Genomic DNA, 19005 nt, shown 5'->3' on the forward strand with positions numbered 1-19005 from the left:
GCACTTTCCGCTCCACCTTTAAGTCCAACGTGGCCCAATCGATGACGGGGTGTTGGCTGCATTTGCTGTCTTGTTTCTGGGGGTTTGCTTCCTGTGAGGGGGTTCTGCATGTTTGGATCTGAGCGTAAAATGTATATATAACTAGAGGCTATTCCGAGTAATTCTGAGAGTTTATGGGCAGCTCTTCTGTATCCGGAGCAGCTATGGAGACAGTGTTGCCTTGAACCTCCGAACTCCAGGGCCGGATCAGGGGAATTGCTATTATTAGCCCAAGAAAAAAACAAAAACAATTGTGTCTACCTAAAAAGTTGAAACTCGAAGCTCGAAAACAAAAAAAGAGGCAAAAGTACGAGTCAATTGTCAAGTCCTTCAGGCCACCTTGACTCTCCGCGCCTGCCTGAAATCCGAAAGGGGCCTGAAACGTCCTGGCAAAAAAGTCCCGATCTTCACATCTTTCGTTTCTGACCTGTCCCATCTCTCTTCACTCACTTTTATTACTCAATCCTCAACCCCTTCTTCTTTTCATCCTCTTCTTGACAGAATGGCCATCTCCATCCCCATCGATGCGATCACTTCGCGCTTCGGTGACCGCTTCAACAGCCTCCGCAGCACCTCTCTGAGCTCGCGATTCGCCAACCTGCGTCCCGTCTCCGAATTCCTCGACGTCAAGCGCGTGTCCAAGCCCGCCAACTTTGCTGAAGCTCAAAGCCGTGTCAACTACAATCTGTCCTACTTCTCCAGCAACTATGCCGTCGTCTTTGTTATGCTCAGCATCTACTGCCTGCTGACCAACCTCACCCTGCTCTTCGACATGATCTTCATCGGCGGTGGTCTCTACGGAATCGGCATGCTCCAAGGCCGCGACCTGGACCTGGGCTTCGCCCGCTTCACAACCTCCCAGCTCTACACCGGACTGCTCGTCATCGGCATCCCCGTTGGTATCTGGGCCTCACCCTTCGCCACAGGTCTGTGGCTGATCGGTGCTACCGGTGTGACCGTCTTCGGCCACGCTGCGTTGCTGGATAAGCCGATCGAGAATGCTTTTTCCGAGGAGGCGGTCTAGGTGGTCGACCGCGAGCTCCTTTTGATATGCCCTCATGGGGAAGACCACCGGGGGCACGACTGGGGAGAGACAATAGGGGACGCGCGTGGGATGAGACTCGTGTGGAGGAGGTGGACAGCGACGGGGATGCGTACGGGCGGGAGTTGGTGCGGAGCGGAAGACGGCAGGACTATGGACGGGTGGCGCGCCGGCGTGCGGAGTATGAGGATTTGACGGACGACAACGACTCGGTGGATGGGGCAGACTTCGATCTATACGATCACGAAGACGGCACCGTGGCCTTTGCGGTCCAACTGGCCATGCGGGACAAGGAAGATCAATTGGTGGATCACGCGCTGGAACGGATCCGTCGCGCGCAAATGCTCGGACAGAAGAATGTTCGACTGTCGAAGCGTGAGCTGGATGCCCTCGAACGGAAGCGCCAGCAGGGCGAGGGGGCTTCTCGGCGTCCCAAGCAAGCGGCCTCCCGACCCTCCTCGCGGCGCAGCGCAGTGCCAGAACAACCAGCCGCCTACCCATCCTTTGCGCCGGATGCACACGGTTGGGCCCGTGGAACGGGTGCAGCTAGTCGGCCTTCCAGCTCCTCGTCTGTTCGTCCACGCACCCCGACCACACAATCTCTTCGGCCACAGCAATCTGGCTCTCCGCTCCGCCCTACCTACCCGCCATACTCCCCCGAACGCTTCATGTCGAATGGCCGGCCACAGTCCATGCAGCCGCCGGCCGCATACCAACGGCCGCTGCCGGATGACCCTTCGTGGGCTCCGCCATACTACAATCCCATGCAGTTGAGCCCGTTCGGGGAAAATGCGCCTTATCAGCCGCAGCTCCCCACTGATCTTCGCGTCGGCCCTCAGAATCGAATGTCATTCCCTGGCTCTCCTTATCAGGCCTATCAGTCACCCACTCGCAGACGCACTTCCCAAAGCTCCGTGCAGTTACAGGAAGCACCGGCTCCAGCTGCGGCAGAGTCAGATGACTCCAGCGAGGCTTCAAGCAGTGATGACGACGTGCAGATCGTGAAGGTGGCCAAGGTGGCCAAGGTGGCGGAGCGTCAGGCACCCACGCAGAAGCGTACAGTCTCTGGGGGAAGTCGTGGGACTCGCAAACGAACGAGTCGTTGAAGTCTCTCCTATACACAAAAATTCTTTTTCGGTCTGGTCTCTGGTCTCTGGCTTCTTGCTTTTTTACTGTTTTACGTGCTTTGATTCCACCAATGCGGATCTCCGTAATGCGACGGCGTTTTTGATAGACCGGGTCATAGTGAATATCAATACTTGTCTAGACTTACTGTATGGAATTAGCAAAGAATGACATGAGCATTTCCAAAGTTTGAAGTCGTTCACAAACGTTCGCGGATCGCGGGGCGCCATGGTTCCGATCCCGAAGCCGATTAAGGTAAAACGGAGCGGCTCCATGGCTTGGAGGCTGCGTAAGTAAGCCCAGCCACCGAAGATCTTCCTTCAAAATCTGATTAATTGGTATAATTGGTATAATTAGTATAATTATAAATCCTAGTACCAAACTATACTAAAAGGGGTAACATAGAGCGCCTATCGAGGACGTAGGCTGTGGAGTTTTCTTCGCTGCCTTGGCACGACTATGACGTCGAGTATTTTATTAAAAGTCTTTGATATCAGGACTCAACATCTTCTATTCTTCACGATTTTCACTCACTACTGTACCTCCTGGACGGGTGCTGACCACTTAGGCCCTCTTGTTGGAATTTGCCATACCGCCACTGTCTTTGCCTCTGGAATGCTACACTCGAGACATCGTCCCTAATGTGAGTCCCTTGACTCAATCCCTGGGGACTGCGACTAACGTGTCCCAGATCACTTCCATTAAGCCTCTCACAAGTACACATTCACCTTATACTATTATCTCGACCCGCCAAAATGTGGATCATTTCGTTTTGGATGTTCCCTCTGATATCAGCATGCATGTGGGTTGGTAAGTCACATCCCCAATATCCCGATTCAGATCACCGCTAACGCGCCCCAGCAATGCTGATTGCCATGCTGGTTAGTTGGGTCTACGATGGCAGACCACACTATGGAGGCATGGACCCCGTCCAGACTATCGCGTAAGTACTCCACGCAACCCTAGCCCTTGCACGCCATCTAACAGTCACAGGTATATTTCCAACGTCGGCGCCGAGCGTCTACAGCCGCTCTTCATCGGTGGCAGCGTCGTGACAGTAGTATTCCTAGACCTGGCCTTCCTCTCCGAGCGGTGGCTGCGACACTCGAAACAGCTCGCATCCAACAAGGGCAAATTCGACAAGGCATGCGCCTGCCTCTCGATCTTCTTCGCGATCGCCGGTGCCGCAGGATTGATCCTGCTTTCGATTTTCGATACGAAACACCACCCCAAGCTGCACGATGGTTTCCTGGCTCTTTTCCTGTGAGTTCAACAATCCTCGGTAATGGAGAAGGACATGGCTAACACGTTCGCAGTGCTGGATACATCGTTAGCGCAATCCTGATTTGCGCCGAGTACCTCCGAATTGGAATCTTCTACCGTCGCGAGCATCGCGTCCTGCTTGCTAGCTTCTATATCAAGCTGGCTTTCATTATTATCGAAATTGGTCTGGCTATTGGATTCGGAGTCTGCATGAATGGCAGCGGCAGTCGCCAGAACACAGGTGCCATTTTGGAGTGGACGATCGCTTTCGTCTTCACGGGCTATGTGCTTTCTTTCGTCGTCGATCTCTTGCCTTCTGTTCGGACTCGTCACCATGTGCCCCAGGGTGAGAAGTTCGCTATGGGTCACACCAGCCCTGAGGAGGGTGTTTCCATCGAGGAGCCTCTGACTCATGACTCTGCTGGACCGAACACTGGCTTCTACCGTGGCCAGCGGGTATAAGGATTTTTCCTGCTCATTTCTTTCTGTATTAACATATATGCCGTTGACGATGTCATTCTATACCTTGCGTTTGTTTTTGTTTTTGTCTTCTTTTTACCAGCTTGTTGGTGGTTTCATTTCCTTTCGTCTTTGATACCCGTGACTACACTTGGGGTGCGCATATACTAGATCATCCGAATTAATTTCAATTTCACATTCAATCTGTCGTCTGTCATCTGTCGTTTGTTGTTTGTCCATAGAGAAAAGCAACCCATTCGCCATCTCATGCAATCTAGCAATCCAGCCCATGAAAAGATACTATTTACAGAAAATACAGCGCCTCAAAACAAAAGCCCATCACGCCAAAAACTTCCTCCGAACCCTCTCCTGCATCTCAGCCCCTACCCCAATCTTCTCCAAATACCCCGTAACACCCCCAAACTTCTCCAGATACTCCGTAGTATCCGTAACAAACCCAGCCGGACACCTCGTATAATCCTCACCGAGGCCAATGGCACGGATCTCCTTCATGCGCTCTTCAAACTCCGGCACGAGCTCGAGTTCCGAGCGACTGTAATCATCCACGATGGCCGCCGTGGGCACCGCGTCCCCGACGAGAAGTAACATCATAAGCACGACCAGGCCCGTGCGGTCTTTGCCTTGCGTGCAGTGCACGAGCGTGGGGTATGAGTCCTCTTTCGCTAGGATTTCAAACACGGCGCGTACTTCTGCCTTGCTGGATTCCAGCGTGTCTTGCGCTAGCCCTGTTAGTCCGCGCGGGACCATTGCTGTTTGACAGATTAGTCGCACTGCATCGCTGCGGTAGCCTGTTGTTACGAGGCTGATTGCTTTTCTGGTTCGTTTGTTAGACTTCGGTTCAAAGGAATATATGTAAACATGGACATACAGATAAGTGTACCAGTCAAGTTTGGATAATAGGGCTCGCTCAAAGCCCTTCCCCGTCAGACTGATTAATGCACGCTCCGATCCTGGAATTTGGAGGAGGTGCTCGTCGGGATTCGTGGGGACTGGGGCAGTTGTGAGATCTGATTCGGAGATTTCCTGTTCGGATTCTGACTTGGCTATTTCAGCGCGTCGTTTTCGCGTGCCCATTTGGTGTTCTGTTCTAGATGGTGTTAGGCTTTCTTTTTGTTTGTTTGCTTTTTACAATAGGCGACATACTGTGACCGTAAATCAATAACGGTGTGGATATGCAATTCATCGGCTAGTCGCTTTTTATCTCGTTCTGATGCATCGTCGAGCTATGAAACTTGGTCAGCCTATGACGCATTCCGAGGGAAAAGTTGGAATTACCCTCGCGCTGCGAAAGAACACGCCTTCCTTAAGAATTCTGTGAACACGTTAGATTGAAGGGGATTTCTTGCATTTGACGCGTCAACTCACTCTTTGCGACAGAATTGATTAATTGAGCGGCCGACGTCGCGGAAGTTGATGATGTTGTCAAAGGGCCGGTCGGGAGAGTCCAGGTCGACGCTGTTGTGGCGCGACATGGTTTAAATTAGGATTAATATTAATGGTAAAGAAAAGCAAGGGGAATTTGAGATGTGAATCTGAAGAAATGGAGTTGATAAAAGGTGGAGAAGTACAGAAATGGCGGTGGAACAGGTTGGGCACCGATAGTCGCCTAGACAATGAACTTTTGTTTGCGTGAAACTTGTTTTGGAAGTATATGGGAAAGTCTGCTAAGTGCAATACAGTAAAGTAGAATTAATTAAAAAAGAGGTCTAGAATGTCTGATCTAGAATTGAGTTGACACTGGGGTAAAAGACACTTTGACCAGAAGCTTCGACCACTTGGAGATCTTTGTTCTCTTCTCTTTCTTCTCTCTCACTCATTCTCTCTCTACTCTCACTCTCTCGCCCTTTGTCTTTCATTGGACAACTGGGATCCCCCTGAGTCTCTCAGTCATGCAACACTACGCACGTGGACTAAACAAAGTCCCCCCGGTCCTCCCATCGTGGCTGCAAATATGACCAATCGCGATTGAAATCAAATCCAGTCCGATACGCACCATAAGCAACCAACTCCACTCGACTTAATTGGGCACCGGCCGCCGTCAGAGCCCACACGCTAATCGCAAGCGTATTCTCCCCCGATTATTGATCACCCCAGGCGGGAACGGGAACTTGCTCTGTGGTCCAATGTGCGGCAAGTAGTGTCCGAACTGGTACCCGTTCATGAAAATCTGCACCACAGCCGGCGATTCCAATGCATCCAGCTGCAGTCCAATCGGAACGTCAAGGTCAGAGTCAAGATTGAGCTTGAATGTCGTCGTGTAGAATCGTCCCCCCGCCCCCGTCACGCCATCAAGTGGGCTGTCAGAGGTGGCGGTTTTCGAAGCCTTGTAGCCGGGCAGATGCCAACCCAGGCGCTCGCCGTATAGGCCGCCTTCGTTCATCGGGCCGCGCACCGGGTCGATGTTAGATTCACCCCCGGCGTTGCCTTGGATGCGCCAGGTGGTGAAGTTGCCGCCCACCAGTTGAGCGCCAAGGATCCCGCGCGGGTTCTGCGCGCCGTTGGGCTTGACGTTGTCTTGATCGTGCCCGGTGTAGTCCATGACGACTGTCAGTACATTCTCGCCTTTCAGGGTGCTGTTGAAGGAGAGCAAGGCTGTGGTGGTGGCTAGGGCTGGGTCGCCGACGGCTCCGCCCACGTAGACGCCATTCAGCCAGGCTGCCCAGCCGGCGGCGACGCCGTTCTGGACGGTGAGGTTGGCGCCCGTTGCACTGCCGTTGAATCGCCCGCGGTAGACCTTTGTTCCGGCGTGGTAGCCGTAGTCTCCAGAGTACAGGACTGGGAGGGTCAGAGGCTTTACGGCGTTGACGGTGGTGGTCTTGTTGCAGACCACCCAGCGGGAGTCATCGTAGGATGGCTGGATCTCGGGGAGAGTGTCCTGGGCCTTCCACGACTTTAGGGCTGGGAGCGAGATTTTGGCGTCTTGGGCACCCGGGGCTGATCCGATCAAGCTGCCGTAAGCGGTTTTCTTCGTCGATATCTCCTTGCCATTCCACTTTATCTTGGTCACCTTGGAGTTGCCCGTGTAGACCCTAAAATATAAGCGAAGGCGTATAGTCGGGGGTATCACCACTTACTCGAGAGAAGTTTTGTTTGCATTGTCACCGACGAGACTGACCGTGTTTCCACTGATAGCTGCTGTCCGCACCAGGTACGGCCCAAGTGCGATGACCTGCTTGCTGGGGTCTACAAGCGGGTCAGAGGTCGTGGGAACTGCGAAGAAGTTCCACGCTGTCTCTTTATCGAGAAGGTAAACCAACACCCCATTAGAGAACTTGAGCACGGTCGTGCCTTGTCCTTGGGTATACGTGTACTGTGTGCCGTGATTCGATGAAGCAGAGCTCACATTGGAGTTGCCGTATGTCTGGAATGTGAGCTTCGTCGGCGCATCCTTGAAAACGAACACGCCTTTCTGTCCAATGTTCAAGTACAACACAATGACGTCCACGTCGAGGATGGCGTAAGTCAGAACCTCTGCGGATGAATATAGAAGGCTTGACTGTTTGCCAATCTGGTAGTCTGTCACGATGATCTTGCTCTGGCGGCCCGCGAGTTCAATATCTGGAATGGTGATTGCTCCTTCAAAATTGTCAGTTTAATCATTGATCTACGATGATCTGCAGAACGTACCAGCCGAGGTATTCGCATTCAGCGAGAAACTGGTGACAGCCCGGGATGAACTGGTCGCATGCGCGAGAACGTAGAATCCCGCTTGCGTATCAGGATTGCGCAAAGCCCATGTATAGATCGAAGCATCACTGGTATAACCCGTTCCATTTCCTTCCATCTCAGTCTTCAAAAGACCAGACGAAACACGAGTGAACAGACCTATCAGCTTGGTCTGCTTCAGCTTGTCTCGAATCTCCCGCGTCTCCCGCATAGGAGCGGAGTAATCGTAAGAAGTATAGACGACAGGAGCAGCACTGTGTCCCCACGATGTAGCCCCCATAACCATGTAGATATTGTGCAAGGTAACCTTAGAGCCAATGTTGTTCTTATAGTAGACATCTGCAAACTCAGGCGAAAGCTCCGTCGAGCACTGATCGTAGAACGTTCCACCCCAGGCAGAGAACCAGCCCCCCTCGAACTCCGGTAGATATTCCGGCTGAGAGCTCGAGTAGTTTTGGAACCATTGGTAGTAGGTGCGAACCAGATTAAAGCCCGTGTTCGGATTCGTGCAGGACAAACCACCAGGGTACGAATCCAGACCGTAGATATTGACAGCACCGCCAACGTCCTGGTAATCTGTTGACCAGCTCATGGAGCGCATGCCCTTTTCATTGTGAGTGCTCGGCACAACGATACCCGCTTCGTCGAACGCAGCCTTGATCTGCTCCATGTATTTGACTACCGTGTTGTCCGCACTATGCGTCAACTCCTGCAACTCGTTCTCATGCTGGTTCAGGATGACAGGGCCTCCATTGGTGATCTGGTTCGCCGCGATGATCTTGCCAACCCTTTGGATCCAGGGGTACCAGAGATCATAGTACGAACTGGCGCTTGTGCGCGTGCTGCCCATTTGACCGTTCGATGCCCACAGAGCGTATCCGCCAGCGGAGGTCTCAGCGTTGTTATAAGGGCCTGCGCGAGCGATGATATACAAACCTGCTTGTTTAGCGTAGTCAAAGACGCGCTGAATGTCGTGAGCGCCAGTTTCAAAATCAAAGGTATCTTTCGAGGCGGAATGGTAGCTCCAGAAGAAGTAAACTGTGCACATGAGTCAGTTGTTCATATTATCGATAGGTAGGAACTTACTGGAAACGGCATTGAAGCCATTTGATCGAAGCTTTTGAAACACGTCCAGCCATAGTTCTGGAACGGGAAGGCGCTGGTAGTGGAATTCGCCGGAGAAGACGAATACTCGCTCGCCTTTGACCGAGAGACTGTACTTATCCCAGGTCACATCGGTGGTTTTGCCATTGTCTGTGGCTGAGACGAGGGAGATCAGCCCTAGAAGGGCTGAGAAAAGCGTAAATAACCGCATTATGGGCGACAATTTGCAGGTTCATTATCACACGATCTATATAAACGGTATGCCTCGGTCTTTCGTGGTAGCTTTACCCCGTCCGGAGCTCGGATTGGTGGATGTTCTTATAACCTGGAAATTAAACGATGTCACATTAGGCAATTTAGAGGCGGGGGAATTCATAATGTCTTTCTAGCAATGGCGCACTATGCCTAGGCGATCCCGCTTTACTTTGAACAGCCGTCACAATTTGACCCTGCCCGAGGTCCCCTCCAGCGTGCTCGAGGACCTTTCTTTTTTAAACGACAGTCTGGGTCTCACTTTTTTCTCTTTGCTTCTGGATGCCTAAAGTTACTGCAAGAAAAGTCTTGTCTTGCCTCCATGGCTTGTGGGTCTTGAAATCATTGATCTCTAATTCCCTGTTCACGGCTTAGCCAAGACTTCCTTTACTCGACGACTAGTTGAAAGAACAGTGCAATGGACAGTTAAAAGGACGATTGAAAAGTTAACTAAAGAGACACTTAAAAATTGGTCTCAAAGTTGATGATATCTCTCTTTCGTTACCAGTCAAAATATGAGCTCAATCCAATACGTAACTAATCCTGTCCACTTATTAGCAAGTACTATCGTCTTTTTGGCCGCGCGTGAGCGCGGCACTGACGCTTGTCATTTCTTTGCGCTATCCACGGCCAGTATATATATCATCTGTGACCGCCGTCAGAATTCCGTCCTATTCGCGCAGGGCTAGTAGCAATTTCAGACATTATTGAGCAAAGCCAATGCCTACATAACCCAGCGACAACTTCCGGGTGGTCAGATTGTCCTGGATAGGGGGCATGTATACATTCACACTTGGCACAACTAATGGACCCCGCCTTTTTCGGTCAGCTTTGCTTTTAACCTTGAAACTTCGGAAGCTTAAGTCTTCCAAGCTTCAAGGCTGTTCCGTGGTAATCTTTCTCTTTATTGCCACTTTTGAGTAGACAAGAGAACAAGTGATCATTCTCAAGTGTTATCCCGCAATCCCCTCTTAGGGCCTAGGGGGCCACCCCCGACCGTCTTGAGAGAGAAGAAAAACAATCTTGGAACAACAACAACAAAACCACCGTGCTTTTCTCTTCATCAAACATGCAGCTACTGAGTCTAGCGAATGAGCTCCTCGGCGTGATCTGTGATTTTCTCGATGAATCCCACATCAACGCCCTTCACCAAACATGCAAACGGCTTCATTCCAGTTAAGCTGAGAGGGTATCAAGGGGCATTTCAAGGTTGCAGATAAGTAATCCACGAAGACAACACATATTAAAGTTGTACTACAATGTGGTACTAAAATAATCGCTGCAGGTCTCTTTAGCACTCAGCCCTTTTCCTCCCGCACTTGTTCTAAGAAATTATCATATTGAAGGTCCTGATACTTTCCACGACAAAAGATTTCCAAAGGCTCCGCGGCGTATCTCGATCACCGAGGCAATGAATATTCCAAAACATCATTGAGCCGTTCCTTGTTCCGTTGCTCCTACTTCAGCTCACACCTGGGCAGACCGAAGAGCCTCGAGTGAATGACGGGTATCCTTATGGGCAGACAGCAACACAATAGACGGGTGAAAGACATTCATCGCAACCATGGCAAAGAACATCAGCGTTGCGTCAAAAACATACATGAAAGCCTCGTGGCTAATCAGATAGCCATCGTTGCCTTGAGCGTATTCGATCAGACGGAAAACGGATCGTACCAAGATCAAGATGCTAGCAATGTACAGCCCCCAAAGCACAGACTCCCAGTTGTGATTGATGCGCAGAAAAAAGATCTGCTTGACTTCTGTGGACTGCGGGGCTGCCCTTGAGCGTATCCGTTGGTGGAAGATAATCGATGTGACAAGGAAGAATGTGAAGAATACCAGTTGCACACAAAGACCGCCTATCGTTATGTGCTCTCCGGTCTGCATTGCACTGATTGTACCGCTTGCCATGATTCCGCCTCCTATTTGAAAATTTATTAGTACGGGAGAAGATAGAGAGGAAATGCATATCGGGTAAGAGTCATTTCGACGTACCAGCTGCTTGCATTATGAATGCAATCACATCACCCGTCACGAAGATACCAGTCATCCATTTCAGCGGAACTATACAGAAACTCTCGGCCCGAAGGTGCACCACCAATCTTCCGAGGACCATATAAATTGATGCAGCATATAGAGGGGGTGCGAGCAAGATGAGGATTGTTTGGATAGAGTAGATCGGTACACTTTTGGTATTAGAGTGCGCTTTTGCTCGTGCAATATATCCGATTATCTGGACTATAACATTTCGAAGATTGCGGTCAGCTTGACTAGTCTAGAATCTTGTCCTATACAAGGTTGAGAACTCACAGACTCCTCCCAGGACAAAGGCAGTGAAATACCAGGCGCGGCATTTGATAATTTGATAGACATGGCAGGCCGTCGTGAGTACGAACAGGACAATGAAGATAACAGCGGCGGGAAGAGAGGGTGTATAACGGTAAAGCTGAAAATCAATATGTCCTTCGGAACTGCCCATTGTGAAGTATGGAGTTGGACCGCGCGGTTAAGACGCCAATTACTATTGAAGAAGATTGCAAAGAGGCAAGTGAGAAAGCAAAGAGAGAGGTAGAGCCTTTCAACAGACTCGGGCGAGCATGGCTTTAATAGCTAACTGCTGAAAACATGCTGGCTTCGTTCAATCCTGAGGCCCCCAGTATTAATAGAGATAGTGGGTCGGATGAAGCGCGGGTGTGGAGCTTGTGCCATGGGTCAGTCCTCCTATTTAGGCTTAGTGTACGTCTATACGAAAGCCAATCATATCTTGCCGGTGCATCTATGGATCAAAAATCTCAGAAACTGCTCATAATGTAGCACGTAGCTCTAGTATATTGTGGCCTAATAAGTGAAGTAGAAGGGTTGAGATAGTGAGATTTATTCAGAGAGGGAAAGACAACGGAAAAAAGACAGGAATAAGAAAAGACGGTTCGACTTCAGTGTAAGCAAGATTGCACTGGACTACAGCGCCCACCACAACATTATCGAATGTGAGGTGGGTCTGAGATTTTTGCACGGCCAAGCAATGCTCAGGGTTCTTGAGTGATACCAGACTTAGGCGATTTGCTATAGTCGAAACGAGAAAGTCTGGAAACTAGCCCGTGTGCCTAAGTTCTCGAACGACTAGGTACGAACACGACGAGAAATTCGACCCCGGATAGCACTCCTATTAAATATAATGATTCAGCTGCATTTTTATCCATTGGATCCACCTGGAATTCCAGAGCTTTCACCTAGGTCACCTGGGCATGTCTGTGTCTATCTGTGGCCACAGCGTTGGGAATCATCGGATTCGTACGGATGTCGGAACAGATACCTTATCTTTTTTCATCTTCACTTTCCCCTTTCACTTTCAGTGCTTCCTCTCAATCCAATCTTTGAGTCTCAGCTAACCAGCTACTTTTCTAGAGCCTCCTCTTCCAAAATTTGCTATCTGTGGTGGTTCTCATCAACATTTGAGGATACATGGCCGAGGAGAATTCCATCGAACTCATGCGTTTTCGACTATTCCATTCTATCCAAGTGCAAAGTTGGAACCCAAATTGGTTTTATTGTGCGAGCACGCTGAAAAAGACGGCGTGGGTGCAGAAAGAGACCTCCGGGGAGGGTCAATCGCTCAAGCCACAAACATCCCTTGGCCAACGAATCCATGCCTGCAGTTCCAAAGGTACAAGGTCTCTGATTTCATCAAGAATTGCTTTGTGCCAGCCATTCAAAAACCAATCCCCACTGAGACGATACAAAATCACACAATAATGTGCTAGAATGACTAACGAAAGAGGCGAGCGTTGCGTTAGATGACAGATAAAAGCTCGCTGCAGGGTGATTGGCCACACAAACGCCGCACCTGGCTCCAATGGCATGCTAGCGACACCCACGAAAGAGAAAGCTGTTTGCAGCTTTGCTAGGGCGTCGAGGTACTCGTTCAATTCTTGGGGGTCGAGGTTTTGGCTCATGACGAGACCCCTCAGGTCGAGCAATCGTGGTTCTTCCAAGGAATTGGTATCATGATATCTTTCCAAGGTTAGTCCATGTGAACCCTTTTCTTGGTGATGGAAAAGAACATTTTCAACGTCGGTCTTACCTTGATATATCCGAAACGAGATGGTAGTCCTTGTGAAGTAAAGGGCTCAAGGAGCTCTGGTGAACCTCTCCACGATACGGTGCAAGGATGGTCTCTACCCCTCGAGACATATTGAAGAGTTTCATGAGCATGTCGATTTGCGACGGGCTCTTTCCAACTGGTTGTGATATCATAGCAGATTGCGCACAAACGTAAATGACCATAAGAGATGAGGCACCAAACAAAGGCACACAGTTCTCTATTGATATATTTGCAAGCTGTTCCCTGAAGCTAGTAAGGAATTTATGCATGTGATATGTAGTCAGGTCTGTATAGCTGTGTCTTGAGTCATGGGCCGACGAGCTCAAATGTAGAGCTGAAATTGCAAGCAATCCGTGCATGAGATAGCTGCACGAGTAGGCTTGCTTTGGAATTGAAATAGCCCAGACGTCTTGAATTTCGTTCCGAAATGAAAAAGTCTTGGCAATCAATGTACTGTAGTGATGCATCAGCTCAAGGTCCCGAGCCTCAAAATCGGATGTTCTAGCCAAGGCAGATGGTGATACCCCAGAAAGCGATTCCATGGCACCAATGACCGAATTAGAGGCGATGCGATCTGCATCACTCAACGCTTTTTTTGGCGTAGTCGAGCTCTGTGACACTATCTCCGTGCGATAGGTGCAATCGCTTTGGTACTTGACACAATTGTGGCAAGGTTGTTGCTCATTGCACTACGGGGAGGGATTGGTGAGCTCAAGGCCAATGAAACACGGGACAAGGGTGGTGAGAAACTTTCACTCTGCGCCTCTTGCACTCGAGACAGCCATTGCGTGACTTTCTGTGAGGCTTTCGAAGTGACATGGTTCAATCGCCTTTGCAGCTGGATGAGTGCTGATGCAAAGCTCAATTGATCTCACTTCCAGGAATTGTCCACGGGAGGGTTCGGGAGTAAAGAGAAGAGGATGGTCATGTGAATGCGAGCAAAGCACTGCAGTAGGCGTGGAGTATGAAGTATGTCATACATAAGGATCTGTCCAAGCTCCCCCTTTTTTCCAGCGCTTGCCTCAACTTCGTGGAAGGTATCCATTTGGCGAGGATATGACTAATCCTGGCTCCGCCCCCGGGGCCCCGGGGTTTGGCGCCGGTGGCCTCGGGGCCTCTTGGCACCTGTCCACTTGACTCTTTACTTAACCCGGGCGGATGCCACCTAAGGTTTGGGGCTCATCTGAACTCATCCGTCCCGTCTCGAGGGAGTGAGTGATGCCCAGGTGATTTTTGATTTTTGATTTTCACGTACGAGAACTCTTCAATGCGGTACTTGCTTCCAAGTTGGAATGATTTTGGGAAGTTCCAGAGAAACGTCTACTTGATCCAAACCATGGATGATCAATGATCCCCAGGCCATGAATGCATTTTGATCTTATCGTCAGCGATATCATCCATGGATTCGTTCAACTGTCAGACGGTTCTTTCCCCGCTTTGATGCAGCCGAAAGAGCCGAGGAATACGCTCTTTTCAGTATCATAAGTAGTTTTGTTATGGGAAGGAGTTACATGTTGGTCATATTCTGCTAACTTCGCTTTCACATCTTCCGACTCTCATACTGGCTGGAAATATGAAGCCCTACATCCCACTTGCTGGAGGTGCTGATGATGGTTGGTCCACAGAGAATGAAGCAACAGCTACATGTTACTGCGGCGCAGTACAGTTAGTCTTTGTGGGTCATTTTTCCATGATCTTCTTGGTCTCAAAGTACTAACAGTGCTTATCCCAGCCAACCAAAGGACCCGGTCTGGTTGACACCTTCGTCTGCCACTGCACAGACTGTCGCAAAATCACAGCATCAATGTTTGCATCCAATTTTATTGTGAAAGACTCTCACTTGAAGCACTCCAGAGGTTGTGAGAACCTGAAAACATTCTCGCAGTCGCGGACTATCGCCTCTGGTAAAGCGATGACCAACTATTTCTGCTCAACATGTGGCTCCCTGATGTATCGGGTCGGCGAGGCATTCCCGGGTCACAGTATCCTTCGCATTGGGACGGTAGATGATTTCAACCTGCATGAGACAGCGCTGAAGCCGAGACTTGAGCAGTATACGAAAGATCGTGTGGCATGGCTATCTTGTGCAGATGGTGCCAAGCAAATTGATGGGTCGGCATACCGTGTGCCCAAATCTAGGGTAAAGGCTGTGCTTTAACTATTTTATTCTCAGATTGAAGTACAGGGCCAGAATGATACTTCATTGGTACCGACGGTGGGAACTCGTGGAAAAGATCAAAGGTTGAATTAAAGGAAGTGTCCCAGTTGCAATCTCACGCTACCTATGTCTCTCTATAAAACACAGCCATTCTCAGTGTGATCGTTGACACTGGCTAGTTCAGTCTTCACAGTAGACTTTACATGTCTTAAGGCCATGGTGCCTCATATGTCACCCGCAGTAAGTATCCCGGGGACCTGGCAGTAGCGGTGTGAATACTCAAGAACCGATCAATCAAGACTAATTCAGACAAGCGTCCATACCTCTGGAATGTAATACAAAAGAAGAAGCAGTTAAGATCAATTAATCGAATATGGACGAAAGACCCAAAGTCACAGCGAAGAAAGCCTCTCCATATCCCAACCAAAAGCGCCAAATCACCAAAAAATCCACCAAAAAATCATAGACATAGAATACACATGAATACATATAGCAACACCTAAATTAATCTCAAAGATCCTCCGAGAACCTCGATTCCCTCTTCGTACTCATAGTCTCCGCAATAGTAGGCGGCGCAGGCAAACCCTGCTCAAGGGCACTGTTCCTCAAGCTCTGAACATCAGTCTTAACACTCGGGACCTCAGAATCCCTCCTCGGCTCATCAGCATCCGCCGCATTCGGCATGGCCTCATCATCGCTCCGCGAAACCCGTCTCAGAAAGGTCTTGCGCAGACGATCCATCTTCCTCGTCTTCGGAGAAGAAGCTCCAGACTCGCCGCTCCGCGTCTTCGTCACGTCGAACTCGTTGCTGTAGTAGCTGGACGAGCGGTTGTGCGTTGGGATCTCCATTCCGTTTAATGGGTGTGAGCTTAGTGCTGCACCGCGCGGCTCTTCGGGTCCCGTGAGGGGCGGCGCCGCCTGTGAAAGCGGGTTCACTGTCTGTGAATTCCGGGCCTGGTTGGTGGGGGTAGACGGGGACAGGGCCGGATGAGCGGCGGACCAGACGGTCCCGGAACCAGGATTTCAGCTTTGAGTCGGCGCGCGGGCTGTTGACGGGCGGGGTGAAGCAGTGGATTGGTGTATCGCGTTCGGCGTGTGCAGTCAGCGGCGCGGAACGGCGGCGGGGAACTGCTGGTGGGATGTCGTCGGTTTCGGAGGGTTCGGTGGGCTCTGGCTCTGGCTCTTGCGTGGGAACACGGACGACGTCCTGCTTTGGCTCTGGAGTTGGCTCTGGGGTGGGCTGTTGTACAGGCTCTCGGGGTTTCTCTTGGCTTTCCATTGCTGCGGCCTGGGCCGCTGCGATGGGGGCAGGACCGGCTTCCGAGGCGTTGCTGGAGGCTTCCTCTGGAATGACATCCTTTGATACATCTGTGGCAGCCGCAGGCGCGGGTTCTTCGACAATCTCCTGGGTGACGGGTGAGACGGCCTGGGCCTCGTCGGCTTCGGACTCGACACGAGCGCGCTTGCCCTTTTTGCGCCACAAGAAGAATTTAGGGATAGTGACCTTGCCCTCGCCTTTGCTCTTCGTGGTGCCTGTTGTTGTTAGCCAAAATCCCATTGCAATATGAGACGAACGTACCTTTGTCTTGCTTCTCCAACTCTCTCATCTCAGCCTCACGCTGACGTTCCACAGCAGCATGTCTTTGTCTCTCCTCAGCATCCAAACGAGCCTCAACGTCATGAGCCCGCTGCAGTTCAGCATTCTCCGTGATTTCATCAAGCGCAGGCTGCAGACGTGAGCGAGCAACAGCCTCGACATCAGCATAATCCATATACTGCTGACTTCCAATCTTGACTCGATCTCCCTGCTGGGTAGCAGCATCGAAAGCCTCGGCCTCCCGACGTACACGCTCCTGCGCAACCTCGTCCCACCCCTTCTGCACAGAAGGAGGTGCTCGACCGGTATTCGCATACACCCGCGCCTCCATATCCTGGAGCGTCTGATCGACGTTCCGGCGAGCAGCCTGCATAAGCAACTCACGGTCCTTGGTTCTGCGCACGTCGACACGATCCAACTTTGTGCGCAGACTGGTCATCTGGCTTCGGATCTGGCGGGACTGCTCGGCGTCGATCTGCGACGCGTCGGCATCACTAGAAGTCCGCTTACGGCGACTCAGACGAGATCGTTGCGGTTGAGGCGCTGTGCCGTAATACTGCTGGTACTCGGCGTTCTCATCGTGCATGCGAGCCAGTTTTTCGGAAGCGCGTTTCTGCGCGGCTTCTTGCAGGGCTATTGCGTGTCGCACGGCAGATCCATCTACTGCGGATACGGTCTTGCGATATCCTAGCTGGCTTTGGCCTTTCTGGGCGGCGACGAGGGCCGGATTCGATTCCCCGGGCTCTTTGGTGTCGGAAACTTGGTACATATCCTTTGCCATCGAGATGGCAGCGGCACGTAGTGAGTTCTTGTAGTTCTGCTCGTCGACCTCGGCCTGAACGGGCGGGGCTGAGGTGTACAGCTTCGCATTGGTGTTGGCGATATGGTGGATCCGGCTTGCTTCCATCCCGCTATCGAGATGGCTCAAGGGCGCATCTTCCTCGATACGAACATGTCGCAAGGCACCTGCAGCGGACAGGGCATAGGGCGTATCGGACGAAACCCCTTGGTCGCTGGGTACCGAGTCGGCTCTCTTGCGGGATGTGGTGTAAGCGCCCGTCGCGGCCTGAAGCGCCTTTGCTTTAGGATCACCGCCGACTGCGATGTGGTTGTACCGATCGACGGAGGAGCCACGTTTGTGAGTGGGGGGTGGAGCTTGGGCCGCGGCTTGATGTTGGCGAGCAGCGAGTAGGGCCGCGCCCAGTCCTTCTGCGCTATACTGAGAAGTCGGCTGAGGTTTTTGAGGTGGTGTGAAGTCCTTGACGCAAAGAGCTGCCTTTTCGGCGGCGGGCAGTCTGGTCGGGGGTTGCCATACTTCGACCGGTTTGCGATTAGCGTGCGCGAGGGCGGAGGCGGCCGAGGCGTGGCTGAGATTAGGGGTTCGGGCTAGGAGAGCGTTAGCGTCATCTCCGCCAGGGATGAAATTGGAGGGAACAACTCACGGGGATTCGAAGCACGAGTAGACGCCCTGCGTTCGGGGTGAGTTACGTAGAGAGCAGCAGTCGCGGCTGCATACAACTAGAGTTAGTGATCTTCATACGACGATCAGGGATTTTCACTCACCATCATCTGCTAGGCGGGACCTGCCCGCAGGCATCTGCGCGGTCGCCATTTAGTCGGAATTGGCGAGATATGAGACGTCCAACTCACTCAGAAAGAGGGAACCATACTATTAAGCGAAAGATGGGATGGAGGTCCGGAAGCTTCTTTCACCCCCGTGACGTCGGCTGCAACGGAAGATCGGCGTAGTGAACGCCATTGCATCATACACTGAATTTCTCGATCGATGAATCAGGGTGAAGAGCCTTCCCCAGGGCTGGGCACTAGTGAGCTCTAAGTGGATCGAGAGGGGGGGGAGATTGGCCGCTTCCAGCCAATTTCGCGGATTGTGACGTGGGGACTTTTTTTTCTCTCCCACTTTTCTTGGTCAGTATGGAGTACTCTGTACTAATTGTACTATTGTACTAGTGAGGTACTATATCTTGCACGAACCCTGATCGGCATGGTGATCCTCCACGTTCTGTGAGGACATGGATCTACGCAAAACCCCATAAGTCTGTCTCTAGAATTTAAAAAAAAAAAAGGAACTGTCTCTCGTCGCTGCTACCCGGTATCCAGCATGATGGACGACAAGACCTCAGCCCGACCGGCTATCTAAAAAGACATCCGTAACGACA

At 51.2% G+C, this 19005-nt stretch overlaps 9 protein-coding genes across 9 annotated transcripts; 4 read left to right on the forward strand and 5 right to left on the reverse strand.

The window, feature by feature from the left end:
- Nucleotides 1-541: 541 nt before the first annotated feature.
- N7506_000995 (putative COPII vesicles protein Yip3) lies at nucleotides 542-1063 on the forward strand (the record flags this gene model as incomplete). Its single annotated transcript, XM_056950291.1, has 1 exon — nucleotides 542-1063. The coding sequence occupies one exon, from the start codon at nucleotides 542-544 to the stop codon at nucleotides 1061-1063; it is 522 nt and encodes a 173-aa protein (XP_056816206.1).
- A 26-nt stretch (nucleotides 1064-1089) lies between these two features.
- Nucleotides 1090-2187, forward strand: N7506_000996 (uncharacterized protein; the record flags this gene model as incomplete). The annotated part of the gene is made up of 1 exon (XM_056950292.1): nucleotides 1090-2187. The coding sequence occupies one exon, from the start codon at nucleotides 1090-1092 to the stop codon at nucleotides 2185-2187; it is 1098 nt and encodes a 365-aa protein (XP_056816207.1).
- Nucleotides 2188-2961: 774 nt separating this feature from the next.
- Nucleotides 2962-3931, forward strand: N7506_000997 (Frag1/DRAM/Sfk1 family protein; the record flags this gene model as incomplete). The annotated part of the gene is made up of 4 exons (XM_056950293.1): nucleotides 2962-3016; nucleotides 3068-3149; nucleotides 3200-3469; nucleotides 3523-3931. The coding sequence occupies 4 exons, from the start codon at nucleotides 2962-2964 to the stop codon at nucleotides 3929-3931; spliced, it is 816 nt and encodes a 271-aa protein (XP_056816208.1).
- A 336-nt stretch (nucleotides 3932-4267) lies between these two features.
- Nucleotides 4268-5421, reverse strand: N7506_000998 (tyrosine-protein phosphatase; the record flags this gene model as incomplete). Its single annotated transcript, XM_056950294.1, has 5 exons — nucleotides 4268-4763; nucleotides 4818-5036; nucleotides 5093-5172; nucleotides 5225-5261; nucleotides 5315-5421. The coding sequence occupies 5 exons, from the start codon at nucleotides 5419-5421 to the stop codon at nucleotides 4268-4270; spliced, it is 939 nt and encodes a 312-aa protein (XP_056816209.1).
- Nucleotides 5422-5987: 566 nt separating this feature from the next.
- N7506_000999 (glycoside hydrolase family 35 protein) lies at nucleotides 5988-8930 on the reverse strand (the record flags this gene model as incomplete). Its single annotated transcript, XM_056950295.1, has 4 exons — nucleotides 5988-6978; nucleotides 7024-7525; nucleotides 7577-8653; nucleotides 8702-8930. 4 exons carry the CDS (start codon nucleotides 8928-8930, stop codon nucleotides 5988-5990), a joined length of 2799 nt encoding a protein of 932 aa, XP_056816210.1.
- Nucleotides 8931-10444: 1514 nt separating this feature from the next.
- Nucleotides 10445-11450, reverse strand: N7506_001000 (RTA1 domain-containing protein; the record flags this gene model as incomplete). Its single annotated transcript, XM_056950296.1, has 3 exons — nucleotides 10445-10893; nucleotides 10967-11209; nucleotides 11282-11450. Coding segments are annotated over 3 exons (861 nt in total), but the record flags the coding sequence as incomplete, so codon positions are not given.
- A 1126-nt stretch (nucleotides 11451-12576) lies between these two features.
- Nucleotides 12577-13615, reverse strand: N7506_001001 (uncharacterized protein; the record flags this gene model as incomplete). The annotated part of the gene is made up of 2 exons (XM_056950297.1): nucleotides 12577-12982; nucleotides 13053-13615. The coding sequence occupies 2 exons, from the start codon at nucleotides 13613-13615 to the stop codon at nucleotides 12577-12579; spliced, it is 969 nt and encodes a 322-aa protein (XP_056816212.1).
- Nucleotides 13616-14646: 1031 nt separating this feature from the next.
- Nucleotides 14647-15231, forward strand: N7506_001002 (GFA family protein; the record flags this gene model as incomplete). The annotated part of the gene is made up of 2 exons (XM_056950298.1): nucleotides 14647-14748; nucleotides 14806-15231. 2 exons carry the CDS (start codon nucleotides 14647-14649, stop codon nucleotides 15229-15231), a joined length of 528 nt encoding a protein of 175 aa, XP_056816213.1.
- A 510-nt stretch (nucleotides 15232-15741) lies between these two features.
- Nucleotides 15742-18440, reverse strand: N7506_001003 (uncharacterized protein; the record flags this gene model as incomplete). The annotated part of the gene is made up of 5 exons (XM_056950299.1): nucleotides 15742-16149; nucleotides 16205-16764; nucleotides 16811-18214; nucleotides 18271-18336; nucleotides 18392-18440. The coding sequence occupies 5 exons, from the start codon at nucleotides 18438-18440 to the stop codon at nucleotides 15742-15744; spliced, it is 2487 nt and encodes an 828-aa protein (XP_056816214.1).
- Nucleotides 18441-19005: the final 565 nt, after the last annotated feature.

This window comes from Penicillium brevicompactum (assembly GCF_028827555.1).
Source record: "Penicillium brevicompactum strain IBT 35665 chromosome Unknown utg000001l_segment0_segment0, whole genome shotgun sequence".
NCBI lineage: Eukaryota > Fungi > Ascomycota > Eurotiomycetes > Eurotiales > Aspergillaceae > Penicillium > Penicillium brevicompactum.